This window comes from Chelonia mydas, chromosome 12 (assembly GCF_015237465.2).
Source record: "Chelonia mydas isolate rCheMyd1 chromosome 12, rCheMyd1.pri.v2, whole genome shotgun sequence".
In the NCBI taxonomy this organism is placed as follows: Eukaryota; Metazoa; Chordata; order Testudines; family Cheloniidae; genus Chelonia; species Chelonia mydas.
In genome coordinates, this window is record NC_051252.2 from 8,032,944 (window position 1) to 8,046,350 (window position 13,407).

Below are 13,407 nucleotides of genomic sequence, written 5' to 3' on the forward strand. Positions count from 1 at the left end.
GACTGGTGTGTGAACTCCACTGCTCATTACTGGTGATCTCAATGGAGTGATCTGGAGTGATTTCAATCAGAAAACCTTTCATGGGACTGTCCTATATTAATGGGATCCAGGTAAAATAGGAAAATACCCTAAAGAGCCTTAAAGGAGCACTTTTCTGATTGGTCATGGGGGGCAGGGCTGTAGAACTGAATTTAGATTGGTAACTGCCTTGAATATGTATCTGTCCAATCCCTGGGAGCTGTCTCTTTACTGAGCAGAGCTCCTATAGTTTAACTGTATACTTGTTTCTTCTTAAAAGGATCATTGAGGCTCGGGGATTTCATTTTCTCAATTTACCTCAATCTACTGCCTGTATTAAACATATCCAAACAACTAGGATTCTCTTTTTTGGGTGTGTCAAATTATTTTTTAAAAGGTATCTTCTATAAATTGGAATAAAGGGTACACTAAAACAATACATGTCAAGTGATTTCCTAATGGTACCATATCCATCCATAGTATGGACTAATGGCTAATTTACACAATATGTCTGAGCTACACTAGGAACAAAAAAGACAATTTAAACAAAACTGCCTTAAAATATATTGTGCTGAAATGTTGGGGAGGGGGAGGAGATACAGGGACTCTATTGTATAGGAACTTTATTTAAAAAACTGACTACATACTTCGTGCCTAAAGCTAGGCTTCTGAATAAATTGGTTTTATTTTCTGAGGTGCAGAGCACTCACAAAAGTCGATAGGAACTGAAGCTGCTCAGAATCTCAGGTCACTTCTATTTAGGAGTTTAGTTTTAGGCACCCAGATTTGAAAACTGCCCTTGGCTTCGTGCCCCATCATTAACCTGTACTACGAGGTCTCTTCCCTGTCTCACTTTTCCTTAAATTACTACTGAACTTCTCCACATCTAAACCATACTTTGTAAGGAGAGGCAACATTTTGGGAGAAACCCCCAGTTGGGATATTAAACTTACGGATTAATTCTAAATTCTGTTTTGGCTGTATTGCTCCCTAAGACAGAAGCTGATTGCTATTGTAGTTGTCCCCAGAAGAATTAGCTAATAGTCTGTGTCCCAGCTTCTAGCTTTGGACATTACTACAGGTGAGAAAGGTCCACCCTCTGCTAACCTGATGGCTTTGGAGGATCTACCTTGTGATGATGAGCAGGGGAACTGAGTCCTGCAGTCTGTGGGAGTTGCAGTTGAGGGTATGTTGTATGGATGTTTGATGCAGGGTTAGGGAATATGAACGCAAAGTGGAAAGAGCATCTAGTAACTTTTGTAACAAGGAGAGAAAGGAGTGGAGAAAAATCTTTGATCCTCTGAAAAGCCCAAGCTTAGTATGAACTTAATGTAAATAATGAGCCTTAATTTCTGTTTCCTCGTATTTGAGGAATGATTTACCATAAAAAAAACAAGGGAGATAAACTTGGGTCTACAATAAGGGGTAGGTGATTAAATGTTAAATTTGCTGTCTGAGAGGGTCTACATAATGCCTGTTGCAATTTTTAATTCACACTTTTTAACATCCTAGACCTGAACAGAGAACAAGAGTGTAAGTTGTCATGTAGTTGCTGAGGAAAATCTCTTGCTGGACTGTAATAAGCAAAAAATAGAACTGGTGGAGCAGCCAAAGCTGCATGCCAAATAAATTCTTGCAAATGGCATTTAAAAATAAATACTGAGTGTTCGATACAAGAATTGCCATGAAGGATACAGGTAATTAAGTTTGACATAACAGCCTAAGAAGGGTAGGAATTTTAATATTACATGAGCCTCGCAGTGGTACAGAAAATAAGAGACTAATTAGTTTTAAATACTTGGAAGATGTGGTATGATGTACTACTAATTTGAAGGAACAACCAGTTCCCCTTTTTTCCACTGTGGTGGACGCTAACCAATATTGACTGCAAAAATAAAATTGCAAAATGGACTACTGCTTCAGTGCCATCATGTGGCAAAAAACAAACCCAGTTCCTCCGAATTAGCAATTGCGTGACCATTTTAAAAGCTAAGAAAACTCAACAAATAAACCTTACACAGGGGAGTTAAAAATAAGCTAGGGCTGTGAAGTGATTAAAAAAATTAATCATGATTAATAGTGCTGTTAATAATAGAATATAATTTATTTAAATATTTTTGGAAGTTTTCTACGTTTTAAATATATTGATTTCAATTACAACACAATACAAAGTGTACTGTGCTCACTTAATTTTTTTATTACAAATATGTGAAAAAACAAAAGAAATAGTATTTTTTTTCAATTCACCTAATACCAGTACGGTAGTGCAAACTCTATCATGCAAGTTGAATTTACAGTTGTAGAATTATGTACAAAAAACCTGCATTAAAAAATAAAACGTAAAACTTTAGCGCCTACAAGTCCACTCAGTCTGTCTTCTTCAGCCAATGGCTCACACAAACAAGTTTGTTTACATTTGCAGAAGATAATGCTGCCCGCTTGCTTACAGTATCAACTGAAAGTAGGAACAGGCGTTCATATGACACTGTGTGTAGCCGGCATTGCAAGATATTTACATGCCAAATGCGCTAAAGATTCATATGTCCCCTCATACTTCAGTTGCCATTCCAGAGGACATGTATCCATGCTGATCATGGGTTCTGCTCGATAACGATCCAAAGCACTGTGGACCAACGCATGTTCATTTTTATTATCTGAGTCAGATGCCAGCAGCAGAAGGTTGATTTTCTTTTTTGGTGGTTCGGGTTCTGTAGTTTCTGCATCGGAGTGTTGCTCTTTTAAGATTTCTGAAAGCATGCACCACACCTCGTTCCTCTCAGATTTTGGAAGACACTTCAGATTCTTAAACCTTGGGTTGAGTGCTGTAGCTATCTTTAGAAATCTCATAGTGGTACCTTCTTTGCGTTTTGTCAAATCTGCGGTGAAAGCATTGTTAAAATGAACAACAGGTGCTGGGTCATTGTCTGAGTCTGCTATAACATGAAATATACGGTAGAATGCAGTTAAAAGAGCAGGAGTCATAAAATTCTCCCCCAAGGAGTTCAGTCACAAATTTAATTAATGCATTATTTTTTTTTAGTGAACATCATCAGTATGAAAGCATGTAATCTGGAATGGTGGCTGAAGCATGAAGGGGCATACGAATGTTTAGCATATCTGGCATGTAAATACCTTGCAATGCCAGCTAAAGAAGTGCCATGCGAACACCTGTTCTCAGTTTCAGGTGACACTGTAAATAAGAAGCGGGCAGCGTTATCTCCCGTAAAAGTAGACAAACTTTTGTCTTAGCGATTGGCTGAAAAAGAAGTGGAACTGAGTGGATTTGTAGGCTCTAAAGTTTTATACTTTTTTTTGTTTTTTTGAGTGCAGTTATATAACCAAAAAAACACTACATTTGTAAGTTTCACTTTCACGATAAAGAGATTGCACTATAGTACTTGTATGAGGTGAGTTGAGAAGTACTACTTTTATCATTTTTACTGTGCAAATATTTGTAATGAAAATAATATAAAGTGAGCGCTCTACACCTTGTATTCTTTGTTGTAATTGAAAATATAGAAAAATATCCAAAAATATTTAATAAATTTCAATTGGTATTCTATTGTTTAACGGTGCGATTAAAATTGCAATTAATCACTATTAATTTTTTAATCGGGATTAATTTTTTGAGTTAATCATGAGTTAACTGTGATTAATTGACAGGCCAAACAACCACCAGCTAGCTATGTGAAATGAGTTGGACCTCCGTCTAGTTCACAATGGAGATCTCACTCGTTTCAATGAAGTTTCATAGGATAGAGACTAAATATCAGGACAGCTCTTTCCTCACCCCTACTCGTGGTTCCTTCAGGGTCAGGTTGCGGCACACTGGTATGGCTGTATGTGGAAAAACTTCAGTTCTCCATGGCTGTCATGCCAGCATCTTGACACACATTACATTTATTTTTAAGCAGTGGTTCTCGACTAGGGATACACATACCACTGTAGGTAGGCAGAGGTCTTCCAGAGGGCACATCAACTCATCTGGATATTTGCCTAGTTTTACAACAGGCGGCATAAAAAGCACTAATGAAGTCAGTACAAACTAAAATATCATAAGGACAATGACTTGTTTATACTGCTCTATAGACTATATCAGTGTTTCTCAACCTGGGATGGGGTTAGGGAGGTTGCAAGTGCAGGGCTGGTGTTAGGGGGTGGCAAGCAGGGCAGTTGCCTGCCAGGGCTGGATTAACATTTTGTGGGCCTGGTGCCAAACATATTTGTGGGCCCCCATGGGGCAAGGTGCAGGGGGACAGGTTGGTCAGGCTCCAGCGTGAAGGGCGGGCTGGGGCTATGAGGCACAGCGCGGCGGGAGCATCCCTGCTCTACACAGCCCAGCAGGAGGGCACTGTTTACAAACCTGCAGCTGCCAGACGCACACTGGCCTGGCCAGCCCTATGCTGCCAGCATGCCCCTTCCCCGTGAGGGCAGGCCCGTACCACACGGCCCACCCTGCCCAGTGCCCCCTTGTCCAGAGACCTCCATCACAGATTTCTATACCCAGCCCCCACTCCTCCCAGAGACCTCTCCCGCTGGCCTCCCACCACAACTGCACACCACCCTGCACACCACACCGCTCGCCCAGCGCCCCCTGCCCATAGACCTCCCAACTGCCCACCACCTTCCTCGCAGTCCCACCATCACAGCTCCACAGCACCCCATATTCCTGAGGGGACTCTGCACCAAAAAATTAAATTCTGTGCACAATATTTTAAAATTCTGCAAATTTTATTTGTCAATAAATAAATGTGGAGGCTCCAACATAGCAGTCAGGAGCACAGGTCACTGGTTGCATGGAGGTGGGAGATTACTCTGCAGTCTCACCCCGCCCCACCCCAGGACAGAGACTCGGCAGTGAGGCTGCACCTGACCCTGACACAGTGCAATAGGCAACATTTCTACAATGTTGTATAAAGAATTGTTGAAGCACACTAATTAGGGAGAGACTAGGTCTGGCTTCCATGCCTTTGCCATCCCCGCTAACCTCCAAAGGACTCAGGGCCAGACTTTCAAAGGTATTTGGGTGCCTAAAGATGCCGATGAGTGCCTAGGGGGATTTTTCAAAGATGCCCGGGTGCCAGTTAGGTGCCTAGGTCCTTTTTGATAATCCCACTAGGCGCCCATCTGCAACTTTAGGTACCTAAATACCTTTTAAAAAGCTGACCCTGAGTTCACCCTGGGTGTGGAAAAGGCTGAAAAACCTCTAAGTCTTTCACATCCTCATTGCTGCCTCAAGGTCCATGCTGCGGGAAAACACAGGGATGGCCCCACTTCTCGGCCCTGTCGCTTCCCCCTCCCCAGGGAGTTGCATTACCCCACGTTATACAGAGTGTTTACTTCGGTCTGCAGCTCCTGCAAGGAGCCAGCCCCGACTGGGAACTTGGCAAATCAATCGCTGCCGCCGGGGAAAGGGCAGAGGCGACTTTCCTTGGCTCTTTTCACGGCAGTTTTCTTTGCGGTGCCTACTGAAGGAAATCAAACAGCATCCGCCCCCCTTCCACTCGCCTCCCCGCCCCATTAGCCTCCCTCCCCAGCTACTTCACAGGCTCGGCGTGTCCCCCCCCGCCTCCGCCCCAGTAATCCCCACACCCCCGTAGGCCCCTCCAGACAGCCGGGGGGCGGTGCTGGGCGATCGGCGGCGGCGGGCAGGCCCGGGACGCGGCCCCAGGGGGAGGCGCCCGCCCAGGCCCGGCGCAGGGAGGAAGGAGGAGCCCGCGGAGGGCCAGCGAGTCGGGGCCCGCAGCGGCGTCCGCGGGAGGCTGATCGGGCGGCGGCGGCGGCGGGAGAGCCGCGGGGCGGGAGGGAGCGTTAGGCCGCGGGGGAGAGGAGGAGGCGGCGGGGCGGGGGCGCGGGGGACAGGCCGGGCGCCGGGAAGCGGTGGAGGCCCGTGGCCGCGATGCCGCTGCTCTTCCTGGAGCGCTTCCCCTGGCCCAGCCTCCGCACCTACACGGGGCTCAGCGCGCTGGGGCTGCTCGGCAGCGTCGTCAGCGCCTACCGCGCCCTCAGCCAGGGCCCCGCCGGGCAGCCCGGGCCCCGGGGGCCCTCGGAGCAGGAGCCGCCGTCCGCCGGGGAGTCCGCGCGCGGAGCCGGGCCCCTGCCCCTGGACATCGCCTACTACCTGCTGTCGGACAGCCTCTGCGTCTGGGTGAGAGCGGGGCGGGGCCGGCAGTGGGGCTGGGGGCCCTGGGGGGGCGTGGGGGGGCCAGGGGTGGGAGAGGGTGTGGGGAGTGGGGGGAAATGAGCTCTGGGGCGGGGAGTGGGGCTGGGGGCTGGGAGTGGGAGGGGGCGGGCAGTGAGGCTGGGGCTCTGGACCGAGTAGTGAGGATTGGGGGAGAGAAGCCCGGGGGCGGGGAGTGGGGCTGGGGACACTTGAGGGCCCTGTGGGGCAGGTCGTGAGGTTGTGGGGGGCGGGCCCTGGGGCTGGTAATGGGGCTGGGGCCCGGGAGTGGGGGCCCTGTGGGGCAGGTAGTGGGGCTGGGGACACAGAGGGCCCTGTGGGGCGGGCAGTGGGGCTGGGGGGTCCTGGCAGGGCTGAGGGGTGGGTAGCTGGGCTGGGGTGGGGGGGGTAAGTATTCCTGAAGGAATGAGTGATGTTGGGGGGCTCGTTTTGCAGGACGGTGACCTGTGGATCCAGGGGGTGCGATTGCCTTGATGCCCTAGGGACCAGGCCCCAGGAATACCTGGCTTGGCTTCCAGCTCCCTCTGGGGATAACAGGGTCCCCCAGACTTGGAGGAAATAATCCCCCCCCCCCCCCCCCCCCCCGGCAACTAGCAGACTCTTGTGTAAATAGCACAGCCATGGTTCAAACACACCCTGCTGTAGTTCGTGTGGTGGGGCTGTATTGACTGGACTAGGTCTGTAGTGACTGACAGCTGCTACTGTGTGATGAGGCTGGTCATTGGTTTGTCTGAAGTGAGTCTGATGGTCCGAGTCTGGTTTCTGAGGTCCAGTTATAGAGGTTACGCTCAGTCACTAAACAGAAATCCTCTGTATCAGTTTTGGGCCCAGTAGTGTGATTTACACCAGAATTTAAATTGTCTGGGCCAGAGGTGGTGTGTAAAGGAATGTAAATTATATGTTAAGTAGGTGCAAGTTTGCACTGGTAAACTTGTTTAGACCTTGCATGCATTAGGGAAATTGTTCAACATTTCTCGCTGCTGTTAACACCATTTTGGCTTCATCAACCTCCACAATTTTGGGAGCTGTAGAGTAGGCGGAGTGCCGTTTTGGGTCTAAACACTACTGGTCTGTCTGCAGTCAACTTCCCATGTTGCTAAAACTGGTGGACTTGAGCCAATACTAGCAACATTGAGAAACTTCTATATTGGGCCTTGCATGCTGGAAGAAAACTTACCTAGAATTTAGTCCCAATGTCTACATTACAAAAATTGGTTCCCCGGTTAGGCTTCCTTGTTATTAGCTTCAGCAGAGAGGACAAAGAGTGTGAACAGTCCACAGGAATTTAACTCGCTTTGCCCTTAGGACTGGTCCCTCCAAGTCAGGATTGAGTCAGATTGGGAGAAGTAATCTGGACACCAGATTTGTTAGTCTCTAATGTGCCACAAGTACTCCTTTTCTTTTCATGTTCATAGTGTATCTGTTCTGTTGCTAAGCAGAGATTTCTCTCTATGGCTGTCAGTTTGGCAGATGTCAGTTTATAAATTAAAAAAGGAATTACAACCAATTAATCTTATGTTTTAATGTTAAAAACATACGTTTCCCTTTTGGCTTGGACCCAATTTTTAAATTTTGGGCCCAGATCAAGAAATCATGGTTTACTAGTCTTTACTGATCTTTTCAAGGATTTTTTATGTATTTTTTGGAATTGGCTTTGCGCGCGCGCTCTCTCTCTCTCTCGCTCGCTCTCTCTCGATCCTCCAGTCTCTGCAATGGTTTTGAAAGACTCAGACTGTGTTAATTTACATTAACTCAGTGTAAAAAAATAAAAGTGAGATTGTAGACTCTCTTTGTGGTCACTAAGATAGTAATATGTTAATTATGGCAGCATACCTATGTGTGTACACCACAGTTTGTACTTGGATAAAGTATATGTTTTGTGTTCAATTTAATATTTTAATGTCTTTCTCTCTTTACGTGAAAATTATTTTTAAAGTTAAATTTTTAAAGTGATTTTGTCAATTTAGGTATCCTGACACTACAAAATAATAGTGCTTACTGTGTCTATGACGCTTTGGGATTAGCCAGTGAGACAAATGAAAATATTAAACGTGATACTCAGGAATAAATGTTTGTAAAAGAGGATTCTACCCAAATTTTGAAAGTTGTAAAAACAAGATTTTGCAAAACCTAAGGCGAGTAGAAATGTTTCCACAATCTTAAAAAGAAAAAATCACCTGCAGTGTCTGAAACCAAAACATGCAGCATGAGAACCTGAAAATGAAAGTGATTATAAATGACTACAATTTATTATTATTATTTGTATTACCACAGAACTTCAGAGCCTTAGTCATTGACCAGGACCCCACTGTGTGAGGTGCTATACAAACAGAATAAAAAGACTATCCTCACGTCATTGATTTTCATTGTCTATGCCTATTGATAGTTAAAAAAAAATCAACAAAGAACATAAATAGTGAATGGGTATATTAGATTTTTAAATTCCTTTGTGTTTAATAATCCAAGGTGGCGTTACCAGTCTGTAGGTAAATTGATTTACAATATATGATTTTTAAATTAACTATGGGTAAATTTTCAAAAGTGCCAAAGACATTTAAAGGCTCTTGAGTCCCTTTAGAAAATGGGATTTAGGCTCCCAAGTTGGTTAGGTGCTTTGGAAAATTGTACCCTGTGTCCCTTTAAAGTGCTATGTTATCGGGATGTATCCTCTCATCATTTCTTTTCTCATTTCTTGTGTCCTGTATAGTTCAAAAGAATTGGTTGGCAAAAAATGAGAAACCAGTTTAAGCGATTCAGTATTTTCTGCTCATTACAGTTTTCATTGAAATGGCTGTCAAGAGCTATAATCCCAGAGAGATTTAACTGGCACAGTTCCAGAAAGCCGATAGGTTTTATTTATTAGATTTTCAGACCTGGTATGAGTGATGTCACTATGAATAGTGAACATGTTCAGACTGGAGTATTCTGACTTGCGTTCAGCAATTTAAATATCAAGGTGAAATAGATTTCGAAAATTTCAGCACAGACCAACCTAGAGTCTAATTTGGCTTGATGTCTGTGTAATGCAAAGCATTACCTGTGACAAGTGTGTAGTTAGACTTGCATGTTGGCATCAGGCATTACCAAGCTTTCATGGCTTCTGTACAGTGTATTTTTGGAAACTAAAATATACATTTGTAATTTAGGAGAGAAACAACTTGATCATTTTAAAAATAATTCCTTGTAAAGGACCCTGTCAACTTAAATTTGGCAGCATATTTTTATCAACCCTGAGACTAACGGAAATATTTCACAATTAGGAAAAAAAAGTTCAATGAAACCAATGTATTTTAAACAAATAAGTATCCTCCTGTAGTGTTTGGGTGGCAAATATTCCAAAATTAAGAACTTGGAAATGACACTGACTATAAGCAAAAGGAAAACTGACTTTATTGATTTTTATTGTCTGGGCTGAGAGAAAAGCAAAAAGTCAGAGCATAAACTGAAAAGTAAATGGATTTTAAAAATGATAATGAACACTCTATTAAGGTGTTTATAGTAAGATAAATTTGTTTGCAACATTTATGATTTTTAAATTGACAGTGTCCCTTTTTAAGTACTGTATTTTTTAAATTTCTAAAGTTTATGATCTAGAAAATGTTCACAATAATTTGTACTAACTACTAAATCTGATGCAGTTTTAAAAGTTTTTCATTTGTTAAACTGGTCCAGTTAAATGATGATTGCTAATCTAAACTAGGCTCTTAGATTAAAAAAAAGTTTTGAATGACTCATTAATCATTTCTGAGTGCCACTGACCTGATGATGTGGGGCATCATAAATAAGCTGTTGCTAAAGCTTAAAGCCAATGGAAACCAGAAAGTAAAATTTACTGGGAACAAAACTGAATCTGACTAGTCAGTTTTTATTGTCTAAGCTGAGATGGATAAAATAAATAAACTGAATAAATAGTGAAAAGAAAATCAAATTCTGACATTATTTCATTTTTAATAATGTAAGATATTAATGATAACTTGGGTAAAGAAATCAATTTCCTTGCAAGTTTAGGTGTGGAAGATTGGTTATCTGTATAATGATGCTGTTGATATTAATGTCTCAGTATCTCAGGCTGACAGATCAGTGTTTCCACAAATGAAATGATAATGAAATGTATTCTACTGTACGTTGCCTAGAAGTTAGGCTTTAGGAAGGGGCATATTTTACTGGCAACCTGAAACAACTACTGCACAACAACAAGGGGGTGAGGTAGAGTGCTCTCTTTTATGAATAGGACTAAAATATGTTTACTTTATTTTTAGGTACTCGTAAATACTGCCTGCTGTTTTCTGATGTTGATTGCTAAACTAATCCAGTGTGCCGTGTTTGGTCCTCTTCGTGTTAGTGAGAGGCAGGTAAGTAAAACATATGATGCTTCTAGACGAATTGCCTTGCTATCAGATACTTGTTTTCTTGATCTGTCTCTTGTTTATCTTCACATGGGTTATTTTTTGTAGACGAATGGTTTTAATATCCTACCTGGGAATGTTGAGAGTTGCACAGAGTAACATTTTTTTAAAAATGTTTAACAGTTTTTTAAAGATACAAATGTAGCTCTTATGATTTACAATGATTTTTTAGAAAGTAAGATTGATTTTGCCCATTTTTCTATCAAAATTGCTTTCCTTTTTAACCCCAAGCTTAGAAGGTGATTTGCCCATGATTTGGAGATATCCCCTTTTGATATTTTGAAAGTGCACATCCAATAACATTTATGGAAGTTTAAAATACACCAAAAGCCCTTTTCAGTTCTCTTATGGGTAAACTACTCAGTGCATATATAAGCTTCCATGAATCTTCTGGCTTGTTTCTGAAGAGGAGCTTTAGTTTTGGTGAACTGCTATTTTATTTTAAAAGGACACCTGTCAACTAGGAAATTACACTTTCATCATAAATTTTGTTCCTGTGCTTACAAGTGCTCTTAATTTTAAAGGAAATTAGAGGAAAACAATTCTCTATTTTTGATTTTAGTTTACTTTGTGCAGTTGACAGTACTTTTTTACATCGTCAGTTTCACTGTTTTATTACTGGTCAGCAACAATTCTTTCCTCATGTTCTGGCATGATGACATAACTCTCATGCAAGAAGAGTCAACTTCCGCAAGAAGAGGATGTTTCCCATCAATGGCAGTAGGCAGACACATGCACAGAGAGGGCAAGAGAGCTGAGCCCAAGCCATTTGTTACTGGCCCGAGGCTTGCCCCTTTTCTAAACACCAGCAAGGAAGCAGGAAAAACGTTTTTTTAAGGATAGAATATCAGGATTGGAAGGGACCTCAGGAGGTCATCTAGTCCAACCCCCTGCTCAAAGCAGGACCAATCTCCCATTTTTGTCCCAGATCCCTAAATGGCCCCCTCAAGGATTGAGCTCACAACCCTAGGTTTAGCAGGCCAATGCTCAAACCACTGAGCTGTCCCTCCCCCCAAAAGATTTCAGGCCATACTATTTAAAAAATAGAATTATTTTGAAATTTTATTTTCAAAAATCAAGTTGACTGTGTCCCTTCAAAATATGTTTCTCTCTCTCTCTCTGTATATATACATGCAGTCATTTAAAAAAATTAAGCCATAGAAGTTTAATGTAACAGGCATGCAGTGCAAATGGGGCACTATTATTTACTTGTTCATAGGTGTCTTGCAATGTATCATATTGGTAATTCACAAACCTAAATGCTGAATGCATTGCCTATGCTTTAAAAGCTTTGTGCTAGATTTTTTTCAGTTGTCCATGGTGACCATATGGACATGGAATTCAAAGCAGTGTCAATGCTAGTTTCTAGTGTGTTCACTGTCCCTTTAAAAATTGAAATATACTTTGATAACTTCCTTTGAAAGACAGGCTATATATATTGGTAGGTCAAAAATGTGATCATCCTGAAGGAATTATTAGCCTGTTCTAGCTGTCTTGCTGATGACTTCATTGTGTTTTTATAAAGAGGGTTGATAGGACTTTTTTTTTTCTATAAAACCTTCCCATTGTATAGTGCAAATTGTACAGTGTCTTTTATCCTGCAATAACTAACCAGTGTACTGTCTTTCTTTCTGATTGCGTGTGTGGGAATGCTTTTTTTGTCCCACTGTTTCTCACCTACTCCCCTCTTGCATGTAGCCATTATGTTGGAGACCAAGCATCTTATACATTGAGTATTTTTAGAGGGTTAGATTTTTGTCACTTTCTCTTAATTTCCTACAATGACAGAAGAAAGGTTAAATATGTATATGCCAGCAATCCAGAAATAAAAATGACAATATTGGTAGCCTCTCAGCCACAATGCTCTGATACTGAGGATCCATTTGAGATCAGGGCCCCATTGTATTAAGCACTGTACAAATACATAGTGAAAAAAAAATTATCCACAATGCTGCACTGTCTTGTTGCAATGGTACAAAAGGAACATCATTTAGTCAATACACCTTAAGAGAAAGTGGTGTCTAGTGGAGGCTAGGTAGATGGCAGACAGCATGGATAAAAATGGATGATTTAAAATTAAAAAAAAGATAACCGATGTTAAGGCCTACATTTACTATAATCTATTTAAATCACTTAAAATAATTAAAAATAAAATTAGAACACGTTTGTCACCAATTGTTAAAGAAAGTCAAACCATTGAGCTGATGGAAGTGACTGGCTAAAGGCCTGGAAACAAAGTTTGTTGACATGCTAAATCAGCTTTTGACTGACAGCAGTAGCCTCCTTTGCAGGTGCAGAGAGAATATTTTCTTCACTTCAATGTATTCAAGTTCAGTTCAGTGACAGGTTCATTCAAAGTTAAGAAATCAATTGGGAATTGGAAATGCAGGAAAACTTGTTTTCTTTTTCCAATCTATGAACAAAAATTAGGTGTGAGAGGATGAGATCTACTGGTTCTAAAATCTTGAAGGGCATGTTCAATTTGCTAATTAAAGATAAATAGTTTACATAGAGAGAGAACCTGTTTAATAAATCAGTTTTAAATGCAAAACATGTGTTGATAAACTTGTTTCTTATGTATCTGGCACAGTTAAGGTCGTTTTATTTAATTAAGAAAATGCTGTTTTTGTGCATTTTTGATTATATTTGAATTTCCATCAAAATAGAGCTTGACACAAATCCCAAGTTAAAAGAAAAATCACAATTTTCTAAAATAGTTAATTTTTACTTTGCTTAACTCACATTTCTCCAGATAATTTAAAAAATCTAATTGCTTAAATTAATGTTTTTATAGTGTATCTT

The 13,407-nt window shown here is 41.7% G+C and overlaps 1 protein-coding gene across 3 annotated transcripts in view; it reads left to right on the forward strand.

Annotated features, from left to right (window-relative positions):
* Positions 1–5,860: 5,860 nt before the first annotated feature.
* AMFR (autocrine motility factor receptor) overlaps positions 5,861–13,407 on the forward strand; it is a 37,459-nt gene continuing 29,912 nt past the window's right edge. The window contains exons 1-3 of one of the 3 annotated variants that reach the window (XM_043526434.1): positions 5,861–5,879; positions 5,911–6,166; positions 10,459–10,551. In XM_043526434.1, the coding sequence (XP_043382369.1) occupies positions 5,918–6,166; positions 10,459–10,551 (342 nt within the window). In that variant the 5' untranslated portion in view covers positions 5,861–5,879; positions 5,911–5,917. Of the gene's footprint in view, positions 6,167–10,458; positions 10,552–13,407 lie in introns of all 3 variants that reach the window. The other 2 variants (XM_043526435.1, XM_037877741.2) reach the window with 2 other exon arrangements.